At 34.8% G+C, this 20,851-nt stretch overlaps 1 protein-coding gene and 1 non-coding gene across 2 annotated transcripts; one reads left to right on the plus strand and one right to left on the minus strand.

Moving 5' to 3' along the window:
- Positions 1 to 961: 961 nt before the first annotated feature.
- On the minus strand, positions 962 to 1,068 carry LOC147388830 (small nucleolar RNA R71). The gene has a single exon (XR_015171069.1). It is a non-coding gene; the product is annotated as a small nucleolar RNA R71 (small nucleolar RNA).
- A 459-nt stretch (positions 1,069 to 1,527) lies between these two features.
- LOC147388831 (uncharacterized) lies at positions 1,528 to 7,522 on the plus strand. The gene is made up of 6 exons (XM_086419650.1): positions 1,528 to 1,660; positions 2,015 to 3,159; positions 3,656 to 4,535; positions 4,925 to 5,154; positions 5,381 to 5,489; positions 7,263 to 7,522. The coding sequence occupies exons 1-6, from the start codon at positions 1,528 to 1,530 to the stop codon at positions 7,520 to 7,522; spliced, it is 2,757 nt and encodes a 918-aa protein (XP_086275776.1).
- The last annotated feature ends 13,329 nt before the right edge of the window (positions 7,523 to 20,851 follow it).

The following is a 20,851-nucleotide window of genomic DNA, read 5'->3' on the forward strand; positions in this document are numbered from 1 at the left end:
AATTTTTTTAAAAAAAATTTTATATAAATTTTTGGAACGAAATCGATATTTTATCTATTATTTCATTTGACGATAATTTGATCGTCTGGACTCCAAAAGTGACTAATGAATACTCTATTTTATTTAATTTTTCATTTTGATTCTAATAGTGTGGTCAATTTCTATAAATTATGTCTCTGACAAAAATTTACATTTTTGGCCTGATGGGACCCTAAAATTGACGTCGTTTTCATTTTTGACGATAATTGGATTTCTGTGCTCCAAAAATGATAAGTAGTCCATGTTAAATATTTTTTTGTTACGAACCCAATGGTATGATCAAATCTTAACTAACAAAAAGTTAATATTTTAGCCAAATCTGACTCGATAATCAATGATTTAGTAACTTTTCTGTTTAGATTCGCATTTGAGCATGTTTACAGGCTAAAATATGTGTTCCGATCATTTTGAATCCAATGATGAGGTCAGATTTCATAAAAAATGATTAGAAACATCCTAAAATTTTACCCCTAAGTCCCACTTTCAGGATTTTCTCAAAATTCCATTATTTATTTTTCCTTGAGATATGAATCGAAAACTCGGGTTTTACATAAACCCTAGTCAACTTCGATTGCGAAGGAAATTCATTAATCTTGGGATGTCTTTGAGCATTATCTTTCAGAAACTATAAAGTAAATGACTTATTGCACTTCTCCAATATTGACTTTTACCAAACCCACTCCCCACTTCTCACAATCCCAACTTATTTTGTGAGTTTCACCAAAATCTCGATTATCTTATTGATCATTGTGTCACCATTCGTCACACAGTTGAATACCTCATCGACGCCAAAAAGGTTATCATCCTTATCCCTAAGCAGCCAAATGTTACCACTAACCCTCTACCTTCAGGAATCATTACTACATGGGATGGGCTGGTTAATGCCTTTCTGACTAAGTACTTTCCACCAGCGAAATCTGCGAAGATGAGGAACGATATAATCAATTTTCTGCAACAAGATCAAGAATCTCTATATGAAGCTTGGGAGAGGTTTAAAGATCTCTTAAGGAAGTGCCCGCACCATGGACTACCGTTATGGATGCAAATGCAAACGTTTTATAACGGTCTGCTCTCAAACACTCAAACCATGGTGCAGCAAGTGGAGGAGCATTCTTCAACAAGATACCGAAGGAAGGATATAAACTTATTGAAGTCATGGCTAGTAACAACTTCCTGAAATCTGATATGAATGCATAGAAAAGGACAGCCGGAGTTCATGACATTGATGCTTTTACTAATTTGGCTGCTCAAGTTGCTATTTTAAATAATAATTTTAAGAAAATGAATGTTGCTGCAGTTTCTAATGTAGTTTCTGATAATTGTGTAGGAAATCATCCTACTTTGGATTGTCAAGGCCCATATGAAGTGAATTCTTCCGAACAAGTGAATTATGTGGTCAACAATCAAAGATAATACAATCCTAACTCCAATTACTACAATCAAGGGTGGAGGAATCATCCTAACTTCTCATGGAGCAACAAAGCGAATATGCAAAAATCGCCTCCTTCTTTTCAATCTCAAGAGAAGAAACCAACCATGGAAGAGGTCTTCACCCAATTCATGCAAAAGACCAATGCATTTATTGATGATACCGAAACCAATTTCAGAAATCAAGGTGCAAGTATTCGCAACCTTGAACATCAAGTTGGGGAGATTTCCAAGTTATTGACGGAAAGAGCTTAAGGAACACTCCCAAGTAATACTGAGAAGAATCCCAATGAGCATGTGAAAGCTATAACTCTTAGAAGTGGGAAGGAGTTAGAACAATCAAAGAAGGTAAGCAAGCAAGCAAATAAGGATGAAACTGCTCTTCCTAAAGATCAAGATGCTACCGTTCATATTCAACAACCTATTCCACAACCATCTTCTAATTCCATTCATTTTCCTCAAAGATTGCGAAAGCAAAATTTAGATAAGTAATTTTCTAAATTTATTGATATTTTTAAAAACTTACATATTAATCTTCCTTTTGTAGATATGCTAGAACAAATGCCGAAATATGCTAAGTTCTTGAAGGAAGTTCTATCAAACAAGAGGAAATTGGTGGATAATGAGAATGTTATGCTCACGGAAGAATGTAGTGCTATTCTTCAAAAAAAGCTTCCCCAAAAGCTAAAAGATGTAGGGAGTTTTACTATTCCTTGCACTATTAATGATTTTAATTTTGATAGAGTTTTATGTGATCTTGGTGCAAGTATTAATTTGATGCCTCTCTATATTTTCAGGAAACTCGGTTTAGGGGAAGTGAAGCCTACTACGGTATCCTTGCAGCTTGCAGATAGATTTATCAAGCATCCTAGAGGCATTATTGAGGATGTTTTGGTAAAAGTGGACAAATTCATATTTCCTGCTGATTTTATCGTTTTGGATATGGAAGAAGACAAGGATGTTCCACTCATATTGGGAAGACCTTTTCTCGCCACAGGTAGAACTCTCATAGATGTTCATCAAGGTAAGTTGATTTTAAGGGTTCAAGATGAACAAATAACTTTTAATGTTTTTGAGGCTATGAAATTTCCTTCTGATGTTGATGCATGTTTTGCAATAAGTGTTTTGGATAGGGTAGTAGCTGAAAATTTTAATGAATATTTTCCTCCCTTACCTTTGGAAAATTGCATATTAAATGGTAAAACTTTAGGAACTCTCAGTGATGATGAAGATATAATTGAATGTGTAAATAATCTTGATGCTTTTCCACTTTGTGAGTTTTCAAAAAGGCTTAAATTTAAAGAGTTAGGAGCTGTGCATGTTAATGAACCATCATCTAAAAAGGAAACTCCTAAACTTGAACTTAAACCATTGCCATCACATCTTAGGTATGCTTTCTTAGAAGAGTCTTGTTATTATCCTGTTATTATTAACTCTTCTTTGAATAATTTGGAGGATGAAAAGTTATTGACGGTTTTAAAGGAGCATAGGAAAGCTATTGGATGGACTATTGATGATATTAAGGGAATTAACCCATCTATTTGTATGCACAAGATTTTGATGGAAGAGAGCTACAAGCCATTGATGCAACCTCAAAGAAGATTAAATCCTTCCATGCAAGAAGTGGTGAAAAAGGAGGCTGTGAAGCTTATGGATGCAGGTATAATTTATCCAATCTCGGATAGTTCATGGGTAAGTCCTGTCCAAGTGGTTCCTAGAAAGGTGGTATGACCATGGTAAAGAATGACACAATGAGCTTATACCAAAGTAACGTAATGAAATTTCAAAATGAGATAAAAACTTCTACCACACAACAAAACGATCATTTATTGCCGAAACTCAATGATGCCACAAGAAATGATCAATTTCCTTTGCCCTTCATTAACCAAATGGTGAAGAGACTTTCCGGGCATGATTATTATTATTTCTTAGATGGATATTCGAGCTATAATCAAATTCCAATAGTATTGGAGGATCAAGAGAAGACCACTTTTACATGTCCATATGGAACCTTTGCATATAGAAGAATGACATTCGGATTGTGCAACGCCCCTGCTACTTTTCAATGTTGCATGATGTCAATTTTTTCTAATATGGTTGAAAATACATTGAAGTGTTCATGGATGATTTTTCTGTTTTTGGTTCTTCTTTTGATAATTGTCTTTCTAATCTCTCTTTGGTTTTGTAGCGATGTGTTGACACAAACTTGGTCTTGAATTGGGAAAAATGTCATTTTATGGTAAAAGAAGGAATTGTGTTGGGACATCGAATTTCTGTTAAAGAAATTGAGGTAGACCGAGCAAAAATTGATGTAATTGAGAAGCTTCCACCTCCTACCAATGTTAAGGGAGTTAGAAGTTTTCTTGGACATGCAGGATTTTACAGGAGATCTATTAAAGATTTTTCTAAAATTACTAAACCTCTTTGTGAATTGTTGGTAAAAGATGCAGTTTTTTATTTTTCCAAAGAATGTTTAGATGCTTTTGAAACTCTTAAAGTGAAATTGATATCTTCTCCTGTTATTGCTACACCCGATTGGGAATTGCTTTTTACTTTTATGTGTGATGCTAGTGAATATGCTATAGGTGCTGTTTTAGGGCAGCAAAAAGATAAGGTCTTTCATGTGATTTACTATGCTAGCAAAATTTTAAATGAGGCTCAATTGAATTATGCAACTATCGAAAAAGAGCTTTTAGCAGTTGTTTATGCTTTTGACAAATTCCGATCTTATTTAATAGGTTGTAAAGTGATTGTCTACACCGATCATTCGGCTTTGAGGTATTTATTTGCTAAAAAAGATGTAAAGCCAATGTTGCTAAGATGGATTTTACTTTTACAGGAATTTGACTTGGAAATCAAGGACAAGAAAGGAATCGAAAATGTAGTTGCAGATCATCTTTCTAGGATGGACCATGTGCAGCCAAATGAAGAAGTTGATGGAGATATTAATGAGAAATTTTCGGATGAGCAACTGTTTGCAGTTGGAGAAGTCCCATGGTATGCTGATATTGTCAACTATTTAGCTAGGGGGATTGTCCTACCGAACTCACCCACCAAAGGAGGAAGAAGTTCTTTTCAGATATTAAGTATTTTATATGGGATGATCCATTCCTTTACAAGATGTGTGGTGATCGTATAACTAGAAGATGTGTGCCGAAAGAGGAGATGGAGAGTATTATTCAACATTGTCATTCTCTCGAAGTTAGAGGACACTTTGGAGCAACCAAGACAGCAGCAAAAATTTTACAATTAGGATTTTATTGGCCTACTCTTTTTAAAGAAGCATATAATTTTGTTGCCAATTGTGATAAATGTCAAAGGGTTGGGAATATATCTAGGAAAAATGATATGCCTCTAACAAATATTTTGGAAATTGAATTGTTTGATGTTTGGGGTATTGATTTTATGGGTCCTTTTCCATCTTCTTTATCTAATCGTTTTATTTTGGTTGCTGTAGATTATGTGTCCAAATGGGTTGAAGCTGTAGCATTGCCAACCAATGATGCTCGGGTGGTGGTGAGATTTCTAAAGAAGTATATTTTTGCAAGATTTGGAACACCAAGAGCTATTATAAGTGATGGAGGATCACACTTCTGTAACAAACAATTTGATTCACTTCTGAGCAAATATGGAGTGACACATAGGGTGGCTACACTTTATCATCCGCAGACAAGTGGTCAAGTTGAGGTATCCAACCGTGAGCTAAAGAGGATTCTAGAGAAGACAATCAATTCTTCAAAGGAAGGATTGGTCAAGCAAATTGGATGATTCTCTATGGGCCTACCGGACAACGTTCAAGATACCTATTGGAATGTCTCCATATCAATTGGTTTATGGCAAATCTTGTCATCTCCCAGTTGAGTTGGAACATAGATCATATTGGGCTGTTAAGTTCTTGAATTTCAATTTACAGGCTGCAGGGGAGAAGAGACTGTTACAGTTAAATGAGATGGAAGAGTTCCGGAACGATGCTTATGAGAATGCTAGGATCTATAAGGAAAAGACGAAGAGATGGCATGATAGTGAAAACGCCCTCGATCCGCGGGATGCGCGGATCCGCTTTTGACCCTTGAGGTTTGGGAGTCGCCACCTAGTTATTGTGGTCTAGGAACCAAACTGACTCTAACATGGATAAAAGGAACTAATCTACCATAAAAAATCTGAATTCGGGGATCAAGTTACGGGGTTGGAAGGTGTTAGGCACCAACCCCGCCCGACCAAAGTCGGTCTCTACTAAATTCCCAAGTAAATTACATTGCTAAAACCTAGATAAAAAATAAATAAAAATAAAAATTTACCTTTCCGATGGCAAGGACTTGGTTCCCTCAGATCTGACAAAAAGAGCTCCTTGTACCGTGCTCCCTTGCTTCGTTCTGTTTCCGGATTTGACTTCGGATCTCCGAGGCAAGGTATCTCCTTGTTTTTGAATCTGAACTCTTCAAGTTCGTTGCGGATTTGGGGGTATTTTTAGAAGGCTTTTGGGTGTTTTCTAGACTAAAATTAAAGGGGGGATGTTAGGTAAGGAGTTGGGGCTCCAAAACTAGGGTTTATGGGGAGCTATGGGAGCTTCTAGGCCTACTTCTCTTAAGGTTTATTATTTGATACGAAAATAGGGTGTGAGCACCTCTATTTATAGATGTTTTTAGGGGTTGATTTGGATAGAGTTAGTATTTAATTAGAGATCTTTTAATTAGAGTTGTGTTTTAGTTTGACTTGTTTTAGGTAGAATTATGTTTTAATTAGAATTGTTTTAGGTAGAATTATTTTTAATTCAAATTGTTTTAGGTAGAATTGTTTTTAAGTTAGAACTCTATTAGATAGAGTTATTATTTAATTAGATCTCTATTATGACTTTTAGTCTTATTTGATTGACTTTTAATGTTTTGACTTTGGTCTTAATTGATTGACTTTCAATATCTTGACTTCAGTCTTGCTTAATTGACTTTAATTTTGACTGTAGTCTCACTCGATTGACTTTAATACCTTGACTTCAGTCTTTCTTGATTTACTTTAAATTTTTGGAGAAGGCCCCTCCATTATTTCTTTAATTCTTTGGACCCCCAAATGGAGGGGTCCTTAAAGAAATATCCCACGAACCCTCAACAATTTTGCCTGAGAGTCCGATTAATCGATTTTTTAGATTCAAAATTTTAAATTAATTTCATTAATGTTTCACTTTAATTATTTAATGTCTTATTTATTAATTTCGAATTTTTTAATTATGAAAATTGTGAAATTACCATTTTGCTCCCGGAGATGACTTTTCACGTTTCAAGTCGGTTTTTAATGTTCTAGGATGTTTTAGAATCGGTTTTTCGTAAGGAATTCAATGAGAATGTTGGTTTGTGTCATTTATGAAAAATTTTATGTGAAATGATTGTGAACTTTATGAGGGGCATTTTCGTAATTTTGTCAATTCTGTTAAAATTGGTGAAATGATTTATTTGGTTCCGATTTGTTATTTTATGGGTTCGAAAGAGTTTTCCTAAGCGTAATGTAGGTTCTATGGTTGTTTTGATGTTAGGGGTATTTTGGTAATTTGGTAATTTTTAGTGATTTTTATCGTGAAGCTTCTTTTTGGTCTGCAAGATGATGATTTCTATGTTTCTGGGGTCGTACTTTCCTAGCGTAGCGTGGTTTCTAAGGTTTTGTCAATTCGAGATACCTCATCTAGATTTCTAAAACAAATCTGGTAACAAAGTAAAGCAATGGAATACACATCCATCATTGGGAATCCTTGCGATCGGGTTGACGAGTTGATTAATCAGGCGGATGCAAAAATGGGGTGTCTACAGATAGGCACATTCACAAACAGGAATTCAAAGAAGGACAACAAGTTCTCCTCTTCAATTCAAGACTTAAACTTTTTCCTGTAAAATTAAGATCACGGTGGTCCGATCCTTTCACTGTCAACAAGGTCTTACCATCGGGGGCAATAGAAGTCAAGCATCCGTCGAAAGGGATTTTTACAGTAAACGGGCAGCGATTGAAGCACTACTTCGGAGGGAACTTTAGTACCGAGTGGGTGTCCATTTTGCTCTCAATTCCGAAGTGAAGATTCAACAAAGTCAAGCTAAAGACTTAAATTTTAGCACTTCTCGGGAGGCAACCCAATTTATTTCCAAAACTAAAATTTCAAGGATTTAGGATTTCATTAGTTTATTTTATTTTAGTTTTAGTTGTTATTTTATTTTATTAGGTAGTTTAGGATTTGTTTTATGTTATTTATTTTTATTTTAATTATGTTTGTTTTATTTTTCAGGTGAATAAAGGATTTTAGTGCTGCCCAATTAATTCCGCCGCAGCGGTGGGTACATGTTCACATGATCCTATGAAGATATGTTGGATGTAAGCTTGGGTATTGTTTAACACTGAATATATATTCACCCCAATGAAATGAAAACATCGATGTGTGAGGTTAAAATTTACAAAATTGAAGAAGATGAAACAAAATATATCAATGTTGGACTTTTCAAAATGGTAGAGCGCCCATAGTAGATTATTATTCTCAGACCAATAAAGTAATTGAGGTCGTTAACGAGAATCTATAAACCATCATCATGAAAATGTGTTAGACACATTGAGATGGGTTTGAGGAATTATCTTACGCACCCTTAGCATGTCAAATTTCGACTCGATCCTCTACGAGAGTACTTAGTACTCTCTGTTATGTGGCACGAAAATAAAATTTTTGAAATGAAAACTTTGTTTCTTAAAGTGTTAATGGAAAGCCAATCGCCAGAAGTGAATTTGATTTGTTGTCGTTACAAAACGCTTGATTCAATTAAAGAAAAATGCCTTAAAACTCTTCACCATGTACAAGTTTACCAAAAAAAGAGCCATTCATGCTTTTAATAAGAAAATGAAGGTGTGAGATATGTATGTTAAGGATTTAGCCCTCAAAGAAAATTGAGCACTCCTCCTCGACCATAGGAGGAAGTCTAAACTCAATTGGAAATATTCAAAGAAATACTGCCTGGGAAACCATCAGACTTCAAGATCATGATGGCTTTGAATTACAACAACCAACAAACCTTGACCAGGTCAAACTATACTACATTTAAGGAGGTCATCTATGACCAAATCAATTTCCCTGTTACCCAGCACTTTGCAGTCTTTTTTTAAAAAATACTAATAAAATAACATAAAAAAGAACTACATCTTTCTTTCTCAGCTAGATAACCCAACCTAGGGGAGGGATTGTATTCGAACTACGTTTTGGTCTAATATATATATATAATCCAAATAAAAAAATATATTATCAAAATGGGGAAAAAAATTCAAAGAAAAAGAAAAGGAATTAAAAGAAATGCCACACAAAGGGCATTCAGGTTTTGAGTCTCAAACTTCCTTTCTTTCTATGCCTAGTCCTAAACTTACTTATGGAAGTCCTCTTAAGTACCATGCAAAAAGTCAAGGAAATAGCAAAGCATGATCATGCAGTAACTCCAGAAATTTAAAAGGGATGAACAAGAAAAAAAGCATATTAGGTTGAAAACCTAAAAAGATGACTTAAGCAAAATTAAGGCAAGCTCGCAAGGTTGAAAATATGAAAGGACGATCTTAGCAACAATCATATCAAAGAAAAAAAAAATTAAAAGAAAAAATTATAAGTTCGCTAGATCAAAAACCTGAAAGTACGATCCAGGCAAAAGCAAGAGCGTGCTCGCTAGATTGAAAACCTAAAAAAGGCAATCCAGGCAAAAGTTAGAGTGACCAAATGAAAATCTTCGTCAAGTTGAAAATCTGAAAAGGTAGTCCAAATAGAAATATCAGAAATTCGAATAACCAAATTTTATCAACTTTGGAGGAAACTCTTAATCAGCAAGCTTCAATACCTTGTTTAAACAAAGCAAAGACTCAAAAGTCACAAGTATCTTGTGTATGATTGATCTGAAAAATTTTGTTTCCCTAAATGAACCGAAGAGGAAGAAGGATAAATTCTATAATGAATCTCAAAAGAAAATATTTTGTTCTCTTAAGCCTGACTCAAAATCTTCAGTGTAAAAAGTCAAAAGTTAAATCTGTTATTGCACTTGTGGTAATCAGAGATATTAAACCTTCAAAACAATTAGCACTTTCATTTTCTAAAGAGTGTAGTTTTCCCCCTTACACTAAGGGCATTCATTTTCAAACTATCCCCATTGCAATGTTCTTTGTTAAACTAAGGGCATTTTGCTCTGAAGCTTGATCAATTCAACCCTAAAGAATAAAGTTAGCACTGAATTAAAAGGTTACCCTATTGATAGCAATTTTTGAAGACCTCTAAGGTTCAAAGAAAGTTAAAATGTTGAACTAACCTTCATAAAATCAAACTCTTCGTAATAAAAAAAAACATCCTGAAATGGTGTTAATTTCTCATTTATTTTCACAAATAAAAAGTTCATTACTCTTTCACCCAACGGTAGCGTAGGATTCCCAGAAAATAAGTTCATTACTTTTTCACCTAGGACAGGTAGAGTAGGACTCCTAGAAAAAAAAAGTTCATTACTCTTTTTACCTAGAGCAGGTAGAGGAGGACTCTTAGAAAAAAAAAGTTCATTACTTTTTCACCCGGAACAGGTAGAGTAAGACTCCTAGAAAATAAGTTCATTACTCTTTCACCCAGGGCAAGTAGAGTAGGATTTCCAGAAAAAAAGAGTTCATTACTCTTTCACCTAGAACAAGTAGAGTAGAGCTCATAGAAAATAAGTTCATTACTCATTCATCCAGGTCAGCTAGAGTAGGGCTTCTAGAAAAAATTTCATTACTCTTTCACCAAGAGTAAGTAGAGTAGGACTCCCAGAAAATAAGTTTATTACTCTTTCACCCAGGGCAGGTAAAGTAGGACTCCCAAAAAATAAGTTAATTACTTTTTCACCCAAGAAAGGTAAAGTAGGACTCCTAGAAAAAAAAAGTTTATTACTCTTTCACTCAGGGTAGGTAGAGTATGACTCTTAAAAAAAAAGTTCATTACTCTTTCACCCCGAGCAGGTAGAGAATGACTCCCAGAAAATAAGTTTATTACTCTTTCACCTAGAGTAGGTAGAGTAAGACATTCAACTTTTACTCAGATTTTTTCTTAGACCTTTTTTAGATTTTACCCAGACCTCATTCAGATTTTTCTTGAGTTTTGCATCATTTAAATTTTCTTAGGTTTTACCTAGATTCTATTTATTTTTTACCCAGTCATCTTACTCAGTTTTTTTTTTCATGGATACACAAAAGGGAAGCACATCTTTTCAAAATTATCATTACACTATTGCACACACGTGCACATTTATTTACATTAGTCAGGGAGAATTTTTCAAAATTCAAAGATCTGACACTGTCAATTAGAGTTGACGCTCGAGAACTTGACAATTTTTTGTTTGGAGAAAGTTTTACCTTCAATGATCTGAATGTTCCGATGAATTGCTGAATCAGGCTGTAAAATGAACTGTCATTAACTTTATCATTCAGATATTGTACTATCTATTAAAGTAGATTTGCTATCTAATTTACTTCAACCTTCTGTCAAAAAGGGGCATCTGTAGACACCCCATATTTGCATTCACTTGATTAATCAACTCGTCAACCCGATTACGATGATTCCCAATGATGGATGAATATTCTAAAGTTTTTATTTGTTACTAGATATATTTTCAAAGTTCGGATGAGATATATTAAGCAAACAAACTTTAGAAATCACATTACGCTTGGAGAATATGACCCAAAATATAGAAATCATCATTTTGAGACAAAAAGAATCATTACGAGAAAAATCACTAAAAAATGATCAAATAACCAAAATACCCTTGACACCACATCCTTAGAACCTTTCGAACATATAAACAACGAACTAAAATCAAATAAACTATTTCGTCAAATTTGACAAAATTTGACAAAATTACGAAAACGCCCTTCATAGGATCCACAATCATCTTACGCCAAAAGCCCATAATTGACACAAACTGATACTATTATTGAATTCCTTACGAAAAACTGATTCCAAAATATTTCAAAAAGTAAAAAATCATCATCTCAATGCAAAAGCCTTCTTTGAAGGTAAAATGGTAATTTTTCAAACCCTAAAAATAAAAAATTGAAAACAAATAATTAAAACATTAATTAACGTAAAGTAAAATTTTAATAAATCAAATTAAAATTTTTGAACAAATAAAATCAATTAATTAAATCCACGGGCAAAATTTTAAATGGTGGCTCATTTACTTAAGTGGGGCCCACATGATATTTAATAAAGAACCCTCCATCGGGGGTCCTAAATAATTAAAAATATAATTTAATAAAGAATCCTTTATTAGGAGGCTCTCCAAAAATTAAAAAAAAATTCATTTTACGTAAGTCAAAAAATTAAAATTTCAAAATTCAAATAAAACTTATTTAAAATATTATCTTAATCAAAATAACTTAACAGATTAGTTAGAGATATGCCTTATATATAAGAGACCTAATCCAAATCTTAATCTTATCATAAAACTCTTTAAAAGGAGTTTATACCACCTAATTTCGTAGGTTAAGAAAAATCTTATAAAAGAGAGATAAAAAACTCTTTCAATACTTTCTAAAACCCTAAACCTGAAGCCTAAAGTCTATACATAATCCCAAGCCTTAATTTTCAACTTAAAAAATACTTAGAAACTCTTAAAAAGACCCCGAAAAACTATTAAAATAATTAGATCTAGGAAAAAAAAATATCATCTTAGAGATCGGAAGTAGATGTGGAAATAGAGATAAAAATGAGAAGATTCACACGAGGAACGCTCTCCACAAGTTTTTGTGATAATCGACGGTCGCAATCACTCAAGTAAAGGAAGGTAACTTTTATATTATTTTTTTGCAATGTAAAATTTTTGAAAAAAGTAGAGACTAACGTTCGTTTGGCGGGATTGGTGCTTAATACCTTCTAGTCCCGTAACTTGATCTCCGTAGTAAGAATCTTATGGTTGAAGATTATCGATTTTTGAAGATGAAAATTAAAGGTTGAAGATTACTTGTTTTCAATAATATATATATATATATATATATATATAGAACAGCGTTCCTAAGACTCATATTGGGACTCACATTGCGACACACCGTTTTGTCTTATATGGGCAAAAATATTTGGAATGGGCTGATTTTTTGTGAGGATGATCTCTATGGTGAGGAGATCATCCTTGCCAAAAATCAGCTCATTATGAAACTTCTAGACCGTCCAATTTTTGTTGAAAAATTATAGATCGTCCAATTTTTGTAAATCAATTTTGATGGGGTTAGAAGTTTTGGAATGGGATGATTTTTTGCCAGGATGATCCCCTCATCACAGAGATCATCCTCACAAAAAATCAGCTCATTCCAAATATTTTTCCCATATAAGACAAAACGGTGTGTCGCAATGTGAGTCTCAATATGAGTCTTAGGAACGTGACCCATATATATATATATATGGAATTTTGGTCATAGGTTAAATAATTAAGTTATTTATATTAAGGAAATACTGAAGTAAGATTAAAATTGACATCGATTCTCACATTACTGACGTGGATGTATGTACGGAGTAATAGATGCTTTTCATCGAAATACGAGTGAAAAGCATCTATGCGTGCACCTACACATCAGCAATGTGAGAATCAATGTCAATTTTAATGTTACTCCAATATGACTTATATAAATCTATCGTAAAAGATCGAGTGCAAGGGGCAGGGGTGGAGCTGGTGCATAAAACTTTGAGACACCCCTATATTTTCAACTAATTACATGCCTCATTTGTCCTCACTCCCTCACCTCTCTCCCCATTTGCCCTTACACCTTCAACTCCCTCCAATTTTTGCCCTGCTCTTCAAATTTTTGTTGATCACATTGCCCCTTCACCTGGCCTTCTTATATACTAATTGGAAATGACTTTAATATTCTTTTCTTAAACTTCTAATCAAAAACCTCAGAATTTCTCCCTACAACCACTCATCTTCAAGTTATTCAACCATACAACTAACCATAGTTTGCTCCCATTATAAGAAAATCCTGGCTCCACCCCTATAAGGGGACTTACCATTCCTTTAAAAACATGAGGGGATATTGCAAATATCCTTCAGAAGGAGGGGTGGTTATGCCTCAAATACCCCAAGAAAAAATAAATTATATGGTGCAAACTCAATCCCAATTCCCAAGTACTATTTACATAATTCCGTAAATTTGAAACTACTCTTCCAAACCTTGCTTTTCAATGTCACATAACTATTTATTTTTAAATGAAAAGATAACCATTGATTACAAGGGTTGAGCATAAATTATAAAAAGATAATTACATTGTCAACAATAGTGGACAAAATACACAACACCATTAAAACATTATTGATTTTTCAAAAGATGAAAAATACTCTTCGTCTACAATAGGATAAGATACAAATTTTTTTTTAGATAAAATATAAAAGATAATTATAGTGTCCTATGGTATTGTACACAAAAGGTCTACCACCATCAAGATTGTATCATATGTATATTACAAATATGAAATCATAGCAAGTTTCCTAAAAAAAAATTTGTTTTTTTTTTTTTTTTTAACAATCATTTCCTCAATTAATACATATAAATAAGAACACAAAAAATATTAAATAACTTTTTCCATTATTATCTAATATATATATATATATATATATATATTGCAAAGGATGATTATAGTATCCAATGGTATTGCACCCAAAAAAGGTCTATCACCATCAAGATTATATCATTTGTAGGTTAAACATCTAAAATTATGGTAATTCTATTAAATTGTTTCTCCTTTTTACAATCATGTCGTCAAATAATATAAATAAATAAAAACATAAAAAGTCATAATTTTTCTATTATTAAGTAAAATATTTATAAAAAGGAATATATTGTCAAATAATTAAAATTAAGTAGATCATAATCTTGCTGCTCTTTGAGTTGTTCAGAAATACGATAATGAAAACAAATAAAGGTAAAAGGGTAAAAAAGGGAGCCAACATGATATTTATGTTTATAACATATAAATAATGTAACTTGAATGACTTAACTAAAAATAAAGGATATTTTATCTTCTAAAATATATAATAATTTAATGGTGTTATGGCCACATAATTATTCTTTTGTAATTTATTTATAAGTAATGGGTGGCATGTGTCAAATGCACATTTATTAAAAGGGTTTATTTGTAATTTATAATATTAATTAAAGGGATTTTGAAGATTATATATGTAACACCCCGGATTTTCAACTCATATCTCGAGGAAATTAAATGGTGAGATTTGGAAGAAAATATCGAAGGAGAGACTTAGAGTAAAATACTCGGATCTTGTTATGATTAATTTCGAGGAAAATCAACTTCGCCATTAGATTCAAAAGGATCGAAATATATACATTAGCCTGTAAGCAAGTCCGAATTCGAATTCGGATAGAGAAGTTATAGAATCCTCGAATTTCGTGTTAAGTGGGACCCAAAATAGTGAAATTTCGTTAGAGCGAGAATCGAAAAGATTTGATGACACCATTAGATCCGAATCGAAAAATTATTCGAAATGGTATATTCGTTTGTCGTTTTTCGAGTCCGAATAGTTAAGTTACGATCGAAACTAGAAATAAGGGGGAAATTACAAGTATGCCCCTCAACTTTATTATAAAAAGGAATCTGATTTCTTTTATTTCATTCTTTCCTCTTCTTCTCTAAGAAAACCCCAAACGACAGCCACTTCTCCACCCTAGGGTTTCGACCCATTTCAGTCCAGTTTGTGCGCGAACGAGTCCGAGTTGAACCTCGACGAAGAAGGCAAAGTTGTCGGCCACGACGAGGGCTACAACTTCACCACCTTTGGTTGTTCATTCTTGTTCGTTTTCTCCATCCTCCATCAAAACCAGCCGGGTAGCTCGAGTAAACCTCAACACATTCCATCCGAGGGCTTCATCGAGTTAGGAGCTAGGTCTATACTTCATTGTAGAAGCGAAGGAGAACGTCATTGTCGGATACCTTGCAAACCCTTGCTTATTTGGCATCCAAGTCAGCCCAACCTCGACTCTCGAGCCATACAACCCTGATTTGTAGTGCTAGCTTGTATCCTTGGCATCCACAACCAAGTAAGGGACTTTCAATTCTTATTGGTAGCTTTAGATTTCTGAAATGTGCATTTAGGGTTTTGAAACAAAACTTATTGTTTGCATTTAAATCGTAGAAATTGGTGTTTGATTTCAAATTCCATGGTAGAAGTAGGTGTTTTGTTTATGCTTTATCGAATTTTTGATAACAAAATCGTGGGTGGGTCGAATGGTTCGAAGAATGGAAGAAGAAATCGAAAAAGGGATCGAAAAACCCAAAAATCGCGAGTGAGGTTCAGGCTGTAGGTGGGAAGGGTCGGTGCCACTGGCACCTACCGAAGGCATTCTGTCGGTCCCACCGATAGAATGTTGCTTCTGCCACCGACGAAATCAAGAAGCCGCCGAAAACTTTGTTCTGTCGGCAGGACCGTCGGTCCCACCGACACCTGCCGATGTGTATTCTGTCGGTTCCACCGACAGCATATTGATTCTGCCACCGACAGACACAGTTTTGACCAGAACAGTGTTCTGACTCTTGGCTTGACCTCCTCACACCTTATACACTATTTCTCACCCTTTATTTCATTAAAAACATTTAAGTAAATGTCCTCTTTAATTTTTACTTTCCATTTACTTTAATTTCTTTAATGAAATTAAGGTTTTACCCCCCATTTCGGAATAATGTGAATGGTTTTAAGATCCAAATCTCAAAGGATCGAAATCCGAATTTTGGTTTTAAGAACAAAACGTAAATTTCGACGTTTTCGACAAGTTTTCGAAATATAATAATTTTCACATTACTTTGAATTAGATTACAAAAACTATATGGTGTCGAATCTCGTAAGCGAGACTTTCATTTCGAAAAACACATTTTCAATTTCGAGAACTTTGAAAAATTGAGTTTCCGACACTTAGCCAAATTTTCACTAGCTTTCATTATTTTTAACAGCTTTTGCTCCGTGCGTCATCGAACCTTGTTTGTGAATAAACTTTGAAGGTTTTCAATGGAAAGACCGAAATAATGACCTTGAAAGATTGGAAATGGATGGTTGATTTGAAAAGACGAAAAATGAGAATGTTGAAAGAATGAGAAATGGATGAAACGGTAAATTGTCAGAATCACACCCGAGGGGTGATGTCTGCCTTTTACATTGTATGTTGTGTGTAGGTTGGTGAAAGGATATCCAGGTTATTAATGAAAGGGTTGCATGTTTATTTCTGATTATGTTAGCGCATGCGCTGAGTACTGTTATTTATTTTAGGCCGGGTGGCTACAGTTGCATGGTAGGAACTGGATATCCGTTCTCAACCCTGTTCTGTTAATTTCTCTTTTGTTTTAAATGAAAAATCATATATATAATATATATATATATACGTAGCTATTTTGTGAGCTGTTAAAGGGTTTGTGAATGCCTGAAGGGATAGTGTGTCATATGATCCGGAGGGGTGCACTATCCTGGGATGTACGGTTAGGACCACCAAATTCATACGTGGTATGGGACGCGTATGAGAGTGGAGTCACAACTGGAATCCGGGTTGATTCCTCTCTTATCTTTATCAGTGAACGTGTATTGTAAAAGTGGTCGTATACGAGTGGAGTGTCATTTGGGAATCACATGCACGCCTGATAGGCATAGACGAAGATGATTAGTCAGTGATCACTAACAATCTAGTAGTAGTCGAACGTTCTGACACATCGAAAAGAGACCCATTGCTTACGGTCACGTCAAACGGCCAGCCTGAGCTGGATAAATGGTCCCGCAAGCGTGGTAGACACGACCAGCCACAAAATCAGTGTAGACGCGTGATTTCGTCATTATGATGACTACATCTACAATGATTTGGAGTCGCCACCATTCAAGTTGGAAGTGGGTGTGAATGGTCACCCGGGGTACATTTTCCAAAAGATGAGATTTTTGACATTTTAGTGACTCACAATGGATAAGGGGTAGTCAAACCTCGAGATTTGGGTAAGCGGCTCGGTTGGAGAAAAGGGAAGGTGTTAGGCACCCTTTCCTCCCCGCCACGTGGCGGTAACCTCAAATAACTCGATCATTTTTTATTTTTAAAAGAAGGTGAAAAAATGTGCCACGTGGGTGCATATGTTCCCTAAGTAGGGATTCATTTTCGGCTTGATCATAGGGTCATTTCATTAATGGAAATGACCCTTATGAACCTTAGCCTTGGGGCCCAATCATCAAAAGGGGTAAAATAAAATAGAAGAAGGGGGTGTTAGAAGAGGGAAAGAGTAAAAGGTTAGAGAAAGAGAGGGGGGTGTGCTTCAAACCCACCTTGTATCTTGTTTCTTCTTTTCTTCTTCTTGCTTGAGTCTTCTTGAGTCCTTAGTATAATATGAGAGTATGAGAATGGGAAGAGATGATTAGAGAGAGTAGGGATTTCTTTTGTTTTAGTGAGACTTGTAGAGGATTTGTGTGAAAGAGTTGGTAAACTTGGTGAGAATTGATGATGGTTGTTAGTAGAGAGAGTGTTGGGGAGAGTTTTGTAATGAGAAGTTGGGGGCCATTTTTGGGAGAGGAGGGGTGAGGGTATTTATAGATGTTTAGGAGTTATTTTAGGGATATAATGGGGTGAAGTGAAGAAAATGGGTAGAATGGTTATGAGTTTGAGAGAGAAGTGGGTGTAATTTAGAGGAGATTGGAGGGTATTTAGGTAAGGGGGGTTAAATGGGTGAGTTTTGACCCAATTGGTTTGGATCCTACCCAACCCATTTGGGTGGAGTGTTTGGTGAGGTGAATTTAAGATGGTGGTTGTGATTTGATTTAAGAGCATGGAGGATTTAAATGGGTGGTTGATGATATTTTGGGAGGGTGAGGGAGATGATGCCATGTGTTAAGGTGGGTGGAAATGAAGGGTTGGGATAGGTTGATGGGAGAGGTTGAGTGTTTGACTTGAGAGGATGGTGTAGGTTTAGGTTGTAGATGTAGGTTTTGTAGGGAATGATGAGAGTAGATTAGGGGAGGTATAGGTTAGGGGTGTGGGTAGATGTGTTTGATTTGAGAGAAAAGGTGATGGGTTGATGTGTGGGTAGATGGGATTTAAAGCAAATTAATGGGGTAGGTAGTTGGGTGAGGGAGGTGAGATGGGGTGATGACATGTGTCATCTTTTGATGATAAAAGAGTGATTGGTTGATATGGGTTGTGGTTTATGGGTTAGGGTTGTGGGTTGGATAATGAATTGGATATGGTTAATGATTTGTGGGCTTGGTAGTGTTGGGCTTGGGTTTTAGAAATGGTTTTTACGAATACGGAGGCGAAGCGGTGATAGTAGAGAGGGGTAGGCATCTCAAGTCTCACCTTTTTATTTTTAATTAATTTTTTTAGATTTTTTACAATCATTAATTTGATCAAAAATGCCACGTGTTGGCGAATCGGGCTTTTTAGGCCCGTTGGTGAAATTTATCGAAAATTTGACGTTTTTTATTTTGGAAGCGGAGCGGTGAATGTTGGGAAAGCGTAAGGTTGGCCGAGTCCTTTTGGTGGCCTCCTAAACCATTGAGAGGTCTTAGGGGCCTCGGGTTGGTAAAAATGTCCATTTTCAATGAGTTGGGCCCTTAAGGCCTTGGCCCATTTATTTGGAAAATTGATATTTTTGGGCCCTTTCGAGAAGTGGCCCGTTCAAATTGAGGTGTCTACAATCAGGAACTACGATGTTATTGAGGAATATCATGTCCTGACTGGGAGCGATCCAGTCGTGAATCCCAACTCTTTAATTCCAATACTCCACCATTTGTAGTAGGTATCTGTTGTTATATTTTGAATTATAAACTGAGAAGCATGTAATTTATTTCAATGTTGTCAATACTATTTGCATAAAATAGAAAATGTATAACGAGTATGGACGATTGATGCTATGTGTAATTTTTAAACTGTTTAGTTGCTCATCCCTGGCTATACGTACCAGTTGATCGTATTTTATCTTGTAAAATCTTGCATGTATTAAAATGTTCAGTATGCTTTATTCGATCATGCTTAGGAAGGGTTATTAGTAGGAATTGGTTGTGGACTTACTAGGTAACCATTGCTACTCATCCTTTCCTTCCTATTTTTTTTTAGTTTCAGCATTTGTAGCTACCAAGGCAGGTGTAGAGTCAGTAATTGAGGAGTATTTGATCGATCAGATCGACGATCAGAGTTTATTGCCTGGTGAGCACTAGGGCTACATCCGTTAGTGTTGTCAGTTTCATCCAGGATGTATGTAGTTTTTGGATTGAGAGTTTAGGCCCATGTTAGAGTGAGAGTATTTTGTAAGCCTGTATATGGTTAAATCTTCTGCACTCTGATCTACTTACATGTTAGATGTAATTAGTCTTCCGTTGTTATTTTCCTGTATCTACATTTTTATATACAGGTTTTGTTATAAATTGGTTTATCAGGTTTGAGTTCCGTGAAACGCTAACATAAACAGAGGAGACCATGCCGAAATTTTGAGGTGCCACCTAGTACCTTGGGATTTGGCCTTGGGATTTGTGTTAGCGTTTGGCGGGGCGCCACAATATAGTAAAAAAGATATTTTCTAATTTTAAAAACTAATTAACGTGATTATAAAGTTATGAGTTGCAATTTTCTTGATTTTTGATCAAAATGACCTTGATTATATTAAGTTTAAATGTGAAGGTAGGGACAATTGTGAGATCCAAATTTGGTGTCCAGTCACTCGTACTCGGCCTTCTCTCATTATAATGATAAAGATTTGTGCCCAACAATTCAAAAGATGAACAACATGCCAACAATTCAAAAGATGAGCAACATGTATGAGAAAACTAGAAAGTGACATGTTCAAACACACATATACCAAAAATGCTTATATGTAATTTAAAATATTGGTTACAAAGATGCTTATTTGTAATTTAAAATTTTGGTTAAAGGATTTTTGAAGATTACATAATAACAAAGATACTTTTGTAATTTTGAAAACGGTTCTTGGTAGCAATTTTTATAATCAAAATGATCTTAATTATATTAAATTTAAATATAAAAGTGAAGGCATTTACGACCACTCATATTTTGGTGTCGAATGACTTAGGCAGTGTTTGTTTGCGCTATTTTTCAGTGTTTATTGTTGAAAAAAATTAAATTCAGCACTTTTTGTCAAAATAACACGTTTGTTTACTTTATATTTTTAGTGCTTATTGTTGAAAATAAGTGAAACAAATTTAGTACTATTTTGATGCTGAAAAAAAGTGCTGAAGCGGTAAACACTTCGTTTTTTTTGACACGGACAAGTATGCCATTTATTTTTTTGAGCATGGACAAGTATGCCCTTATTCTTAAAATGATACTACCTCTTATATCCCATGGATAAGTATATAAGCACCCCACAAATTAATAAACCCACACCATGACAAAATTATTT

Source organism: Akebia trifoliata, chromosome 12 (assembly GCF_017979445.1).
Source record: "Akebia trifoliata isolate Shusen 1 chromosome 12, ASM1797944v1, whole genome shotgun sequence".
In the NCBI taxonomy this organism is placed as follows: Eukaryota; Viridiplantae; Streptophyta; class Magnoliopsida; order Ranunculales; family Lardizabalaceae; genus Akebia; species Akebia trifoliata.

What these genes read in the sequence shown, in the direction of transcription:
- LOC147388831 (XM_086419650.1), top strand. Translation starts at nt 1,528, where the DNA reads ATGCAAAAATCGCCTCCTTCTTTTCAATCTCAAGAGAAGAAACCAACC. An exon ending in TTTCAGAAATCAAGGTGCAA is followed by an intron (nt 1,661 to 2,014) that starts GTATTCGCAACC and finishes TTCCTTTTGTAG; the next exon opens with ATATGCTAGAACAAATGCCG. An exon ending in GACGAAGAGATGGCATGATA is followed by an intron (nt 5,490 to 7,262) that starts GTGAAAACGCCC and finishes GGGTGTCTACAG; the next exon opens with ATAGGCACATTCACAAACAG.